The sequence below is a fragment of the Telmatherina bonti genome (assembly GCF_933228915.1).
Source record: "Telmatherina bonti genome assembly, chromosome: 4".
NCBI lineage: Eukaryota > Metazoa > Chordata > Actinopteri > Atheriniformes > Telmatherinidae > Telmatherina > Telmatherina bonti.
The window spans coordinates 17,156,717-17,170,265 of NC_136622.1; the positions used below are offsets into that span (position 1 = coordinate 17,156,717).

Genomic DNA, 13,549 nt, shown 5'->3' on the forward strand with positions numbered 1-13,549 from the left:
ATAGTACAATGAATTTATAAGCTGTTAGTTTGCCCCATATGAGTGAAGTCAAAACAGTATTTTACATAATATAATGATGATAAATCAAGAATGTGTGATGTGATGGACTGGCAAACTGCTTACCCAGGGTGCCAAACTGGAAAATGAATGTGTAATGCAACAAGAACCAGGAGTAGATTCCTTTTTTTTTAATTATCAAAACTGCTGTATTTGTTTAAAGTCTTTAAAAGTTGCATTATTTTTGAGTTAATGCAGTTTTAAGTAAAATTTTACACAGGTCCACGTGAAGACTGAAAATGGCTTCTTCATAATTGTGTCACTGATTGTAACATGCTTGTTTTCTGTGCATTTGCCAGAAAAGACTATATGAAGAAATGCCAACTTAAGTTACTAGAAAAAGTCTGCATAGTCTGAAATGGAACAATTTTAATGTAATTAAATCAATTGGACAAGAAAACTGAAAAAGATGACATTTATGTTGATTGTTCATTTCACCTAAATCTACATCAAAAACTGCATGGAAAAAAGTGATGAAATGATGGGGTATCAAGCAAACCTGAACACAATCATGCATTACTACACTTAACCAGATCACTAAAATGTTAGTTCATATGGGCAGTTCATGACTATGCGTGACCTACACAGTTTTTATTGCATCTTCACATTGTTGAGTCTTCCTTGTAAGGTTAAATATTAATCTGATTGAACAGCAAACTTGTTGATTGACAATTTATAAGAATAATCCAGAGCTGTTATTCATCCATCAGATGACAAATATGCCATTTTAGTAGCCACCTACTAAAGTCAATGCTCTGTAAACCTTGCTTCAACTCAAATTCAGGTATTGAAAATTGTGAGTTTTTGTTACTTTTCACTGATGCATCATAATTACTTTATAAGTTTAGTAGCAGCATTGATCATATACTGAAAAAAACATTGTAAAAGATGTACATAAAATATTATAATGAAACTGATTTTGAATCTCTGAATGTCAACTACTTCTTGCTAGACTGTTCATAATGTCCATGCGCTTTCTGAATAAACTACCTGACTGTTTAACTGTTCAGGCTGCCTTAACTTCTTCATCAGAATCTCTCCTCTGTGTGAAGGATACAGTGGGGGTTCAGTGGTTCTGTGTGATCTTAAAGACAAATATTTCCCTCTGAACCTTCCACTGCATTTAAAAGTTTTTAAAATTGTAATTGTGACATCAACATACAAAATGATGATACGAAATGAAGAGTGTTACACAGGGCAGGAGTTGATGGGTTTGAAAGACCTGGTTTAATGTGGTGTTTTGCAGCAAACAAAAGACTGACTGAAGAAGTAAACATTTTCCAAGCAACTGTATTGATTGCTATAGAGATTGAAAAGCACATTTGAGGCAGTAGGTGGCAGCATTGATTTAAAAAAAAAAAAAAAACTTGAAGACTGTATCATTTTCTGAACATATTGCTCAAGTTGTGTTTTTAGAACTGCTGCACAGGCATCCATGAGATGAATGAACACAGGATTTCTGTTCATTATCATAATTTTGCTTTCACTTTACTGTCATCCAAATACAGAGTTATACCAAATCTCTATGGCATCCTCTCATTGCCAGCATAATTAGTGCAGTAATCTTCATTATGAATTGAAGCATGTTTTTATTATAATTGTGGACTTAAAAGTGTTTTTTAATTATATGAAATATAAGAAATGGCCCCATGAGTGACTGCAAAGGAGAAAAGGAGAGGAATAATAATGAAAGTAATATAATCTTCTTCACTGTAAATGATTTACAGTCACAATGTTTTCTTAATCATAAGTAATTCATGCTCACATCTCCATCTTATCAAAGTTAAAAAGAAAACTGTCCACATGTTTCCTAAGATTAAGACGTTTCAAACACAAGGTAATAAAAAATGACACTTTAAGTTAACCTCATTACACTCACTACTGTTCCTGTCTGTCCCATTTTCTTTCTTTTCCTCCATTCACTCTGAAAATATAGGCTAGCAGCTCTCTGAGACATTTTTAGAGTCAGAACCACATTAGCAGCAGCTCCCAAAACGGTGATGCTCCTAGAAATACCAGCACCCAAACATGCACTATACTTGTATGGATATTAATCTGTCTCTTTCAGTTATGGAAACACCAGCAATTGCACTTGTTCTTGTGGATCAAGAGGGAAATCCCTCTGAAAATAAATGCTCCCCCACAGGGAGTACACAAAATATACACAAAGGTGATTATTCATGACAGCTAGTTTCACAAGCTAATTGATTTCAGCAGTGTGATCAACCTCCATCATTGAACCTGTCAGAATGATGTGATGATGTGGTTTATTTTGAGTTCAGTCCCTCTAGGCTCTTAATGTCTTATGATAACCTTTATATATCTGGTCGTATGATCCACTGATGACTGAAAAGCATTTCTTCCATTTAGGTTTGGCCTCAGTCTCCAAGCATCTGTCCATTTACTGTCAGCATTTTTTTCTGATGTATATTATTTGTTTTATGTCCAATTTATTGTCCCAGCAGGGGGAGCCAGGAGGTTTAAATTTTTTCGTGGTGTTTGTTGAAAACAAAGACCTAAGCAAATGAGAAGCGATTCAAGAAATTTAATCAGGACTGGTTGTGACCATGGCAACAGGTTTACCTCAGTGACAGAAGAGAAGAAGAGATAACATGCAAAGATTGTGGTGGTTTGGAGCAAACCTCTGTGAAAAGGCTGCCTTTTCAATCAACCTCTGTAAACTCTGTCGACTTTGATTAAGTTTTAGGAAAAATGAATGTAGATTTATCTTATTAAAGGAAACTATAACATGAAAATGGGGAGGGAAAAGGACACATCAGTGGCCCTGCAGTGAAACTGTGTAGGAATTCTCTCAGATAAAACTGGTTTAATGGGTACATGAAGTACTGACATATACAGTATGTTAAGGAAATGATGGCAGCTTTAATAATTCCCCATACACATTGCAGAATTAATTCATTTCCGTACATATCAAAGGTTTCTCGCAAATCGATGCGATTTATTTATTATGATCCAATATTTCTCTATGAAGCTGTCAAGGCTACCTTTGTGGGTGTGGCCCTCTATAATGAGCAAATATAGTTCTGCCTTTAATCCCGCCTATATTTCTAGAACTACATCCAATTGGATGTCCAATTCTAATATTATCTGTTGATTTGTTTAAATTTCTGTCAATTAATATCCAACGTTTTCTACTTAGTGAATAATCCCACCTCCTCCTCACGCTTTCTGAAGCATCGTTTCATTCGGGCGTGAAAAACTGAGGATTACTTCGACGTGAGGGAGTAAACTTGTCCTCGGTTCATTTAGGAGGCTTTTCGTGTTGTCATACGTCCTCCTTTAAGATTTTCGCGATTGAAAGGGTTTTGTCGACGTTTTTTTTTTTCTTTTTGTGATTGTTGTAGTTAAGGGTAGTGTGGCGCAACGGTTTAAACCCGAGCTAACGGTAGGTTTGATCATCTCGCTGCAGCAGCTGACTCGTGTGTTGCTGGGAGCGGAGTTGCCAAAAGATAACTAGCAGTAGCTAGTAAGCAAGTCACCCACTTAGCCTGTCAGTTATCCAGCTCTTTCCTTTACGGCCACATTAAGTCCCACCCTCACCAAGTGCGTGGACGTCGGGCTGCAGCGGTGAAGTCGAGCATATTATCTCCCTCTGAACTTAGCCAGCATCCTTTTACACCTGGCTGACTAAAGAAAATATCCTCCTTGTTGGTTTGTAAAGTTGGGTTCCGCTACTATAAAATTGCTGGCTTGACTTTTTGACGAGTATCTTCAGTTGAGGGATACGATCGCTACACTGGCAAAGAGACTGGCTAAAAAGAAGAGGCGAAATAAGAGAGAACAAGGAAGACACCGAGAAGGAGGTGACTGGCTAGCATAGCCGGGAGAAAGAATCACACGTAAGTGACTCATAGTTGGTGTCGTGAAAGTTGCTTGTTAACCGGCTTACCAGCCTCGTCCAACTTGCAACGCTTGCATAGCAATGTTTATCCAGCCAGCTTCTTCTTGTCTGTGGCTTAGCACATACTGCCAGTGCGCCATACTACAATGTAAGCTAACTGTATGGGCTTCCTTGAAGGTGGTTCAGTTGCTAGCATGGCAGCTAATGACTGATGGGATGAAAGTGGGAGAGCACTTCAGTTGGAGCTCCATTACGGTTGTTGCATTCATTTCTTGCCAACTAACACTAATTGATAAGTTAGGGTTGGTTGTATCTATAACCCGAACAACCTAAACCAACTATTTCTCCCAAGGATTAGCTTATTAGCCGCTTTGCTAGCTAGTTCCAGCCGACCACCCAACCAAGTTGACAGCTTTACTTTCTGACGATACGAAGCTGAAATGTTTCTGAATCCCGGCCAGTATTGCTGATAATGTGTCCACCCCCTAGCAAAACTCATATCTACCCGGTTCAGCTTTGAGAACTCTGTGTACCTCGGCTCAGCTTAGATAAAGTTGCCACTCACTGACAATGTCACACAAAACTCCATCTCCGTTATTCTACTGCATTGCTTTTTAAGGGCAGGGTAATATTTTACAAGGTGTCAAACTTGTTACTCTTTAAATCAGTTATTTCCTTAACATCGCAGTTGTCATTCAGAGCTGTCATCATTATGAAACATTAAGTCATCCAGTGTGTTGAAATAACAAGAGTCACATTTGTTTAGATGAACAGTTAGGGACATTTAAACAGCTTCCACCGGTATATACAGATAATTGTGCACCGGTGTAAATATGGACTAATTTTCTACCAGTATATACCGATAATTTTGCACTGGTATAAATATGGACGAATTTTCTTTTTCTCTTTAGGTAAATAAACCTTACCACCGAGTCACACAGCCATGAGTATTGAGATACCGGTGGGATTGACAGAATTGCTGCAGGGCTACACTGTGGAGGTGTTACGACAAAGGCCGTCAGACCTGGTGGATTTTGCTGTACAATACTTCACCCGTTTGCGAGACTCCAGAAGTCAGGATGGCTCCAGCACAGGTGCCAAGCCTGGGAAGGGGGTGATGTTTGACGGGGAGCCAATGCAAACAGAGTCCAACGGAGATGACGATGAAGATGACGATTCTGACTTTGAGCGTAGGTTGATGTTTTGTTATTGTCAGGATTGTCAGCTATTGTGTTGAAAATGTTTGTGTGAGAGAAATTGTACATGATGAAAGAGACTACAGTATGAGTGTGACTTTGTGAGAGGTTTGAGTGAGAGGAGAGAGTGACAATGTGAGGCCTGTAGCCTCGGCTAGAGTTGTCATCTCCTTCTGAGGGAGAGATTATTATAGTATGTGATATGCTTGCCATATTTTAATACTGAGTGTCTGAGCTGACACTCTGAGAAGACAGTCCTTGTGTGCATTTCTAATCTTGGTCTTCCTCATTTTCATTGTCTGTGTGCCTGTGAGGGTTGCAAATGGCATTTTACTTGTGAAATTTAAACAGCAAGTCTCATGTTCTTGAAAGGTCCAGCTGCAGAGCATATTTGTGGTTTGAAGTTAAAATAATTCTTCCAGGAGCCAGAAAAAAGTTGCAATCTATGTAACCTAACAGAAACCAGTTATGGTGCATTAAAATGTGTTTTTTCTTTAAAACATATGTAAGTTTTAAAATCCATGAAGTGTATAAGCATTGGTATTTAACTGTAATTATTAGACAGTTGTTCTACTTGATGTGTTCATTAGTGAGAGTCTGGTAGGATTTACATGAGGTTTATGTCATATTCAGAGGATGCAAGTAGTCTTTGATAATATCTTGTGTAACTGTTGTGTATGTGTAGACTTGCCTGTTCTTGAGCTCGGTTCATTAATTTTATGCACATACTTATCTCTTTATACAGAGAAATAGCAATATGTCTGTGAGGTTGTCTGTATGCAAATCTAAAATCCAGTTTAATGAGGCCTTAAATGTCCCTTACTGTACATGGGCTTCAGTAGCACTTGATAACACGTCTTTTGCACATCACTCCCTAGTGTATGACACATTGGCAGACGATACAAGCTGCCCCATAGTTAGGTTCTCCTCTGTGCTGCTGAGAGCAATGTGGCCTAGATCACATATTGGGTTTCCTTGTGAATGGGGGAAGTTTTTTTTTCTTGGTGCTGATCCACAGTGATCTTTAGTTGGTGCTTCTAAAATTAACAGATAAGCATGTTAAGAAAAAAAAAAAAAAAGAGGCTATTTTTGTATGAAAATGCTGAATGGGCACAGTTAAAATACAAGTGTAAGAGTGGCTTAAAGTTTTCTGTTTTGTCTAATTATTGGCAAAAACCTGAGCATTTGTAAGACATTTATCCTTCATTAGATGTGTTTTCATTCTCCTCAAAAGGCTATTTCATTGCTGGATTAACCATGTATATCCTGTCTCATATTAAATCTTTTGCTTCCTGAAAGCAATGGTGACCAATATTATGGTGTGGTAAAAGATGGCTCATGGTAAAAGGAGGATTAAAGATTAGGTTTCTGTGCTCACACAACTGGAGACTGGCTGCTGTCATACAGCTGTTACCTCAGCTGATGGGACTGTGTGTGTATATGTATGCATGCATATGTTATAAGTTGTATCTGTTAGTGGATGCATATGCTTGTGAAAGTGAACACTTGTGTTCTGACTTTATTGCACACCAGTTCAAATTCCAACCTGATGATGCTATGACACAGTTCGTCCCTGGGACACCCAGATTAACTGTCACTTGATTGTTTTCCACACCTCATCCAAGAAGCAATAAAGGACAGAATTGATATAGTTGTGCTTAAGGAAAAAGCTTTTGCCTAGATGCTTGAGGTTACACACATGACTTCCATGACATTAAATTATCCAACTAGGCCTGTGCACGCTGTCCCCAGGGAGCATTTTATTCTGATGGTAACAACACAGGCTTGTATACTGAAAGCAATCATGTGCTCTTGTCAGACCACTGTTGTACCCTATAGGTGTAAAGAGTAGAAGACTTCTACAGAAGACACAAAAATAGCACCTTGAATGTTGAAAAATCTTTTTTTTATATTTACAACACAAGCATTGATGTGTACAGTATTCCCACAGGTCACATTTTTCCATACAGTCTGTATTAATTCAACCCTTCCAACATTAGACAAATTAAAGACACTAATAAGAAAATAAAGGTTATGCACCTCTGTATGAAACCGAAGAATGAAGCCATTAATTTACTCTGTTTGATAGGTTGATCTGTTCTGTAATGAAGGTATCCCTGGCTGAATTTCCACTTTAAGTTGTCACTTATATTTTCTGTGCCTAATTTGAAATCTTTGGAGTGCACCATCAACACAATAAATGCATGCTAATTTCAATCCACTAGTAATTTACTAATTAAAAATTTCTGATAGAGCATGACACATTTACATGTCAATATTCTAGTATCATTTTTGAGAAAACCTTTTGAAGTCTTGCCCTATTAAGTTTGAAAACCACTTCTTTTCCTTTTCTAGGAAAAGTGACATTTTTAACTTTCATCATACATTGATTTGCTGTAAGTTGACCAGTGTTGTATTTGTGATCAGTATGCGACTAAGCAATATGACTGTTGTGAAACTTTTGAGACAGGATTGAACCATTCTCTGCTGGAGTTAGGGGTCAGTTTTACTAAGAATTTCCTTCAGGCAGTAAAAATTGCAGCTGTGCTGCACTATCTCACAATTATCTATATCAGTTAAAAATAATAGACAGTTTATTATTAGGCTGCTTATAGTTAACATATTTTGCCTGTGTTCTCATAATATTCTTATCTTCAGGAAATCACTTTGTGTAAAATTGCGAACTAAAGACCCAATATGTACTAAAAAACTGCATAGCTGGGTTTGTATTTCATGGTTAGTACAGTGTATTTTATAAAAGCATGTCATCATATTTTACATGCTTTGTTTCTCAAAGTCTTGTTGCTCAAATCCAATGCAGGATCCGTACACAGGCCTAAGCCGCTTATCTAAAGAAGATATTGTTTTTCATACAAACTGTGGAACCTCAATTGTGATGAGGCGATGATGTCAAAAGCCACCTTCTCTGTCTGGACGCTGAGCAGCTTTTAAAAGTGCGGTTTTGAGAGATTGGAGTTATCTATGTAACCTTAAGAATGTGGTGGTATACTTTTTGACTTGGACACTGAAGCATAGTTTCTGCTAGGAAGTCTATGAATGAATGCAGTGATCCTAAAACGGAAGGCCCTAGATTATAAAATGGTCGGCTGTCTTTGAATTGAACGATTTGTGTTTGATCTGGATACAACAACTATCTTTCTATCTTTCTTAGATATACATGTTCCTTTGAGGAGGCCTGTGGAACATTACTTAAGCCTGTTACATACTCCACGAGAAGCAAGAACTGAGTTCTTGTTCTCGAGGCTGCAAGAACAAGAAAAAACATCCTGTTTGGCAGGTCCATACATACTACACGAGAAGCACGTCTGCAGCGGGGAGGGATCACTGCGGGGGGGCGGTGTCTGCTTTATGTGCAATGAACCCGGTTGTTACCTCCGCCGCGGAGGCTGTTTTCCCCGGCGTCTTTTTGCTTAAGATAACTTAAAAGGTTACGGAGGGATTTTATAAATATTTCAAGAGTTGTTGCAAATGTAACAATGAAGAACTGATTCAATTCTGGTGGTGATCAGGATCACCATTTGGATCCAGGAATGTTTTAAAAGGATTCTTAAACATTGTGCTTGGTGGAGGTTTCCGCTCTCCGAGTTTCTAGTTTCATATTTAACGAGCAGCTTCGTCCGCGGCAGGGCGGGTTGTGCACGCGGCAGGGCGGGTCGTGCACGCGGCTGGGTCCGAGTGTTTTATTGCCACATGTAAAAATGTTCGTACTTTCTCACCACCAGCTGTTTTATCAAAACAATCCATTTTGCCGGCAACAGCAAACACACGGAAGCAGCAACTCCGCTTCATGCTTTCTCTGTGTTAACCATGCCCACCTCACATGTCCGACCAATCACACGATACTTCTCGCAGCCCCACAAGAAAAAAGTTCTGCCAGCCCGGTGTGTCAAGAACTGTCCTCAAACACGTCCGTGAGAACAAAATGACGTCATTTTCTTCTCGGAGCCTCAAGAATAAGAAAAAAGTTCTCGCTTCTCGTGGAGTATGTAACAGGCTTTAATCAGTGTGCCCACCAAAAGCAACAAGAAAGGATGAATGGATGCCTCTATGATTGTCAAGAGTAGAACTATTTACAATAATATAGATAGATGGACAATTTAATCTCAGGGTTGATAGAAATGAATTAAACAGGAAAATATAACAAAGAAAAATGGTGATTTTAAAAAAGGAATAAGAAGCAGCAAGGCTCAGACAATGAAGAAGAAAAAAAAAAGCAAAACGGCTGATGGTAACACATTACACTTGACAGACTAACCCATATACAAAATAGACATTAAGTATGTTTCCTTTTGTATTTTATTAGAAGTGTGTTTTAACCGATTAACGGGAAACTTTCGCTGACTTATAAAAAAAACTTTGGATGCAGTTTATGTTTAACAGAAGTAAAACCGTCAACAAAATGACTTTGCAATTAAATGTTCACATCTTTTTCTGAAATGCTTAAGAAATTTAAACCTTAGGTGTCTGTGTTGTTATGCTCAGTCATCCCAAACCCTGGTCGTAAAGGCCAGCTCTCTTGCAGATAGTAATTGTTTCCCTGCTGCACACACACACACACACGATTTAATAGGAATAGATCTCTGACAAGCCATGCAAAAGTCTCCTACTGAGCCATAAATTTGTATTTGCCGTGTTAAAGATACACTACAGAACTTTTGCCATTTTCCCCATCACGTGCCCCCTATCGACGGCTATTTCAGCATCCATCTTGCATCCTACCTGACCTGTTAGCTCTCTCCAGCCAGCAAAATCATTTTGCAATAATTTGTGTTTTGGCCTTTTCTCTCTTTTAATCTCTTGCTTTTCTTTGCTGAATCAGAGATGTTGGGTGTTCAAAACAGCCATTTCCTTTTTTATCCCGTGAAGCCAAACATCACATTGCGTCCCGGATGTAAAAGCTGTATTGTCCGGTTTCTCAGCCTCCGGTCGCTGCTGGGTAGCAGCGGCTCTAGATATGCACATGATACATATCACTGTGTCACTGAACAAGTCCAGGACACAGAGTTTTATGCTCAAAAAGTTATCAATGCATCTTTAAAGCAGGGAAACATAAAAAATCTGCAAGACATTGGCCCTTAAAGACCAGAACTGGGATGACTCCTCTAGGCGCTCTGTACATGCAGGCATGCATATATAGTTGTTTAAATTACTACATTTTTGAGGAACTTATGTGTCACTGCTTAATCTTACATCTTGTCAGTATTTGTTTAAATGTAGCTGGTTTCACTGTAATGTTGTGCAACAGGTGACCCTATTGGTATGCAGCAGTGCATGTCCAATGGGCTTTTAGCCTGCAGGCAAATCTAAGGCTGAGACCAGTCACACTGGCAGACTGATGGCTGTATGTGGAAAAAGCCTTCAGACGGCTCATGCTGCTTATATCTGGCCTAATACCTGTTTTTCCTCTCACTTTTTCTTTTTTGGTGATATGACCAAAATCTTATATCACGATATAGCTCATTTTATATCCCCATAGCGATATACAATTGTTTGTGTAATTTTGTGTCAGTCATCAGTTATTTGTCAGATGTGCTTGGCTACGGCAGCAGTGATCTCCTTCTGCAGGGACTATGGCTGTATGACGTTTCACTGGGAAAAGCCTGTTACAGCGTTTGCATCTGGAGTTTATTATGAGCCCTTTCGCCACCACTTGACGCTACTTTTGCAGATTTTGCTCGTTGACTCTTTTCATTATTCTCTATTCTTTATCCTGATTCTTGTGCAGGTTCTAAAATAAGTGACCGGTAGTTGTGTCGGAGTTTGTTGTTGGGCCGGTGAGCTAGTCTGTTGTCTGTTCCACGTCAGCCTTTTTATATCCAAATCGCATCCATGCGATAGAAATTTTCCCTTTTTATGAACAAGCTCATCAGTTTTGGTTGGCTAGTCATCTTTTAGTAAATTATCCTGCTCTGAAACGCGTTTGCTATCTTGTTTTTCAATGTTTGTTTATATATTGCAGCGTGCATGCCGTAAAGCACATCTTGATGTAAAATACTGCAGTAAAACACCTTATCGTGGTATAAACGATAGAGCCTGATATAAAAAAAAATAGACATTTTTTGTCATCCAAAAAATATATACAGTCATATCGCCCAGTACCAGGAATATGTATTTAAATTTTATTGATGCTACTTTTGCAGATGCCGTTTTACAGTTTGTCTTCTTGCTCGTTGTTTCTTCCTTCTCTTCATTTTATTACACAATGTAGATGCATTGATAGGTCTACCTATATTTAATTTTTCACTTTTAAGTTAAAAGTTAAATGCACAATCTGTATATTGGTAATAATTCGATTAATAAAAATCTGATTAGGGTTCCTAATCTAAATTACTGCAGTTGCCCACACAAAGTCAGAGAGAAGGTGTAAGTAGGCAAAATCAGGATGGTCTGCACCAAAATACGTAGCCTCTTCTTTCTTGACATAATCAAACTGAAAACATCCATTTCTCAGTGACATTTGGCATGATGCTCTCATTATTTTAGATTCAATTAAATAGCGCACTTATAACTAAACAATGAGTAGTTTATTACTACTAATGCCTCCCTTTGTAACTATGACATTAAAAAGGAATGTTACTGCACTGCAGTGTTTCTCCTACCATTAGAAAGGCAGGGTGTCCCACCCTCCTTAAGAGACCCACCACCCGGCCTACCACGTCAAGTTGATTTATTTAGATCTGGTGTTCTATACAGCAATATGCCACAACAGAATGTAATTAAAGTCTCAATCCAAGTTTATACTTTCAGACAAAGTATATTTTATATAGTATGTAATGGTATCTCTATTTCGTGCATTCAGTTTTGCTGTAAATGTGACCACACGCAGACAAGTGTGCACACACACAGGTGAGCGGACTTCTGCCAGCACCATTGTCAGAGTGCTTGATGGAAGAAATCATTTACTACCTGAGAATCAGACACAGATATTAGTTTTTCAAACCCTACCAGTAGATCAAACACTCACTCTTCAACTAGGGGCAACCAAAGTATTTTTCTGTCTCTTCTTTAGGGCAAAAGAGGAGACAGCACTTTAAAAGGCAGTTCTGTTGGACGAAATGGTAACACCAAGATGGTCCGCCTGCAAAGCAATTTATTTTAATCTCCTTGGCAACTACCAGGACATGGAGATGTAGCTGCATTGTTGACGAGCCTCTCGCAACAACACTTTCAAGCACCCATCTGTGGACCCGTACCTTTTGCTTTCTGCCTGCGTTGAACTTTTTTTTGTTTGTTCATTGAAGCAAGAGTAACCTCTGCTTTTTGCCAATCCTGCACAAGTTTGTCACTTGTCACTTTCTCCAAACTTTATTTCTGCTGCTCAATTACTGTTTTTAGCTGCATATTCTACTTTATGCAGTTTGTAATCTACAGAATATGAATTTCTTTTTGCGGGAATTTTTTTTTTGTGTTTAGTCTTTTTCAGTTGTCTAGTTAATGTTTCAGTTCATTTTTTCAGTGGTACATGAGCAGCGTATAATTGTCACAAATCTAGAGCCTTCTCATGGCATTGAGTCAAGTCGCACCTCACTATAAATCACAGTACCAGCCCAACTATTTAAAAAAAAAAAAAGTGCACCATATAGGCTGGAAAATAGTGTTGATTTAAAATATGCATATCTTAGTTATTTAAAAGTGTTGAAATAATATCACAAAAAATAAAATGGATAAATTTTTTTAATTAAATTTTGCATACTAACTAGCTGTGAATGCGGCCTAGTTACAGGCAGAGGTGGCAAGCATTTTAACTATTCATAAAGGGCAGGATGCAACATGTATCAGTTTCAATGGATTTTGTTTTTTGGTAACATCTTGAATAAGAGAGGATTTGTTCTCCAGAGCTTCATCCTCCACTTCCCATCCTTTGTTTGTAGTAGAAATAGACCACGTTCTCTTCAATGACTACTATTAGTCATTTAAAAAAAAAAAAAAGCTGTTGTTTGGCCGCCTCTTACTAGATGTTTGAAAGACAGTCTGCTAGTTTGCTTTTATACCCGCATAGCTGCTGGTATTCAGCTTGTTTTTTCTTTTCTTTGAATTTTTTTTTTTTTTTTTTTTAATCTGTAACCTTATCTGCCTTGCTTTATCTACCTTTCTGTCTTGCCTCTTTTCCCCACCTTTTTTTTTTATTTGTAGTTCTTTATCTATGTCATACCATCCTATCAACATATTTCTCATACTTCACATCATTAGTCTTTGGCTGTTTAAAAACAACAAAAAAAAAACGAATCAAGCATCATGTTACAGGTAAATTTACAGCAATGGTTAATGAATTAATGTCAAGTAGAAAATCACTCAGAGAGCACAAACCTTGGCCAAGAATCCTTTAAAAAACTCCTATATCCAAACAGTGATCTAGATCACCCCCCAGATTAAATCAGTTCTTCCTTTTCACATTTCCAAACTCCTGAAAATT

General features: G+C 38.1%; 1 protein-coding gene across 1 annotated transcript in view; it reads left to right on the forward strand.

Annotated features, from left to right (window-relative positions):
- Nucleotides 1–3,319: 3,319 nt before the first annotated feature.
- prkar2aa (protein kinase, cAMP-dependent, regulatory, type II, alpha A) overlaps nt 3,320–13,549 on the forward strand; it is a 46,486-nt gene continuing 36,256 nt past the window's right edge. Inside the window, exons 1-2 of the mRNA XM_079238799.1 lie at nt 3,320–3,917; nt 4,831–5,109. Of these exons, the coding sequence (XP_079094925.1) occupies nt 4,863–5,109 (247 nt within the window). The 5' untranslated portion in view covers nt 3,320–3,917; nt 4,831–4,862. The remainder of the gene's footprint in view (nt 3,918–4,830; nt 5,110–13,549) is intronic.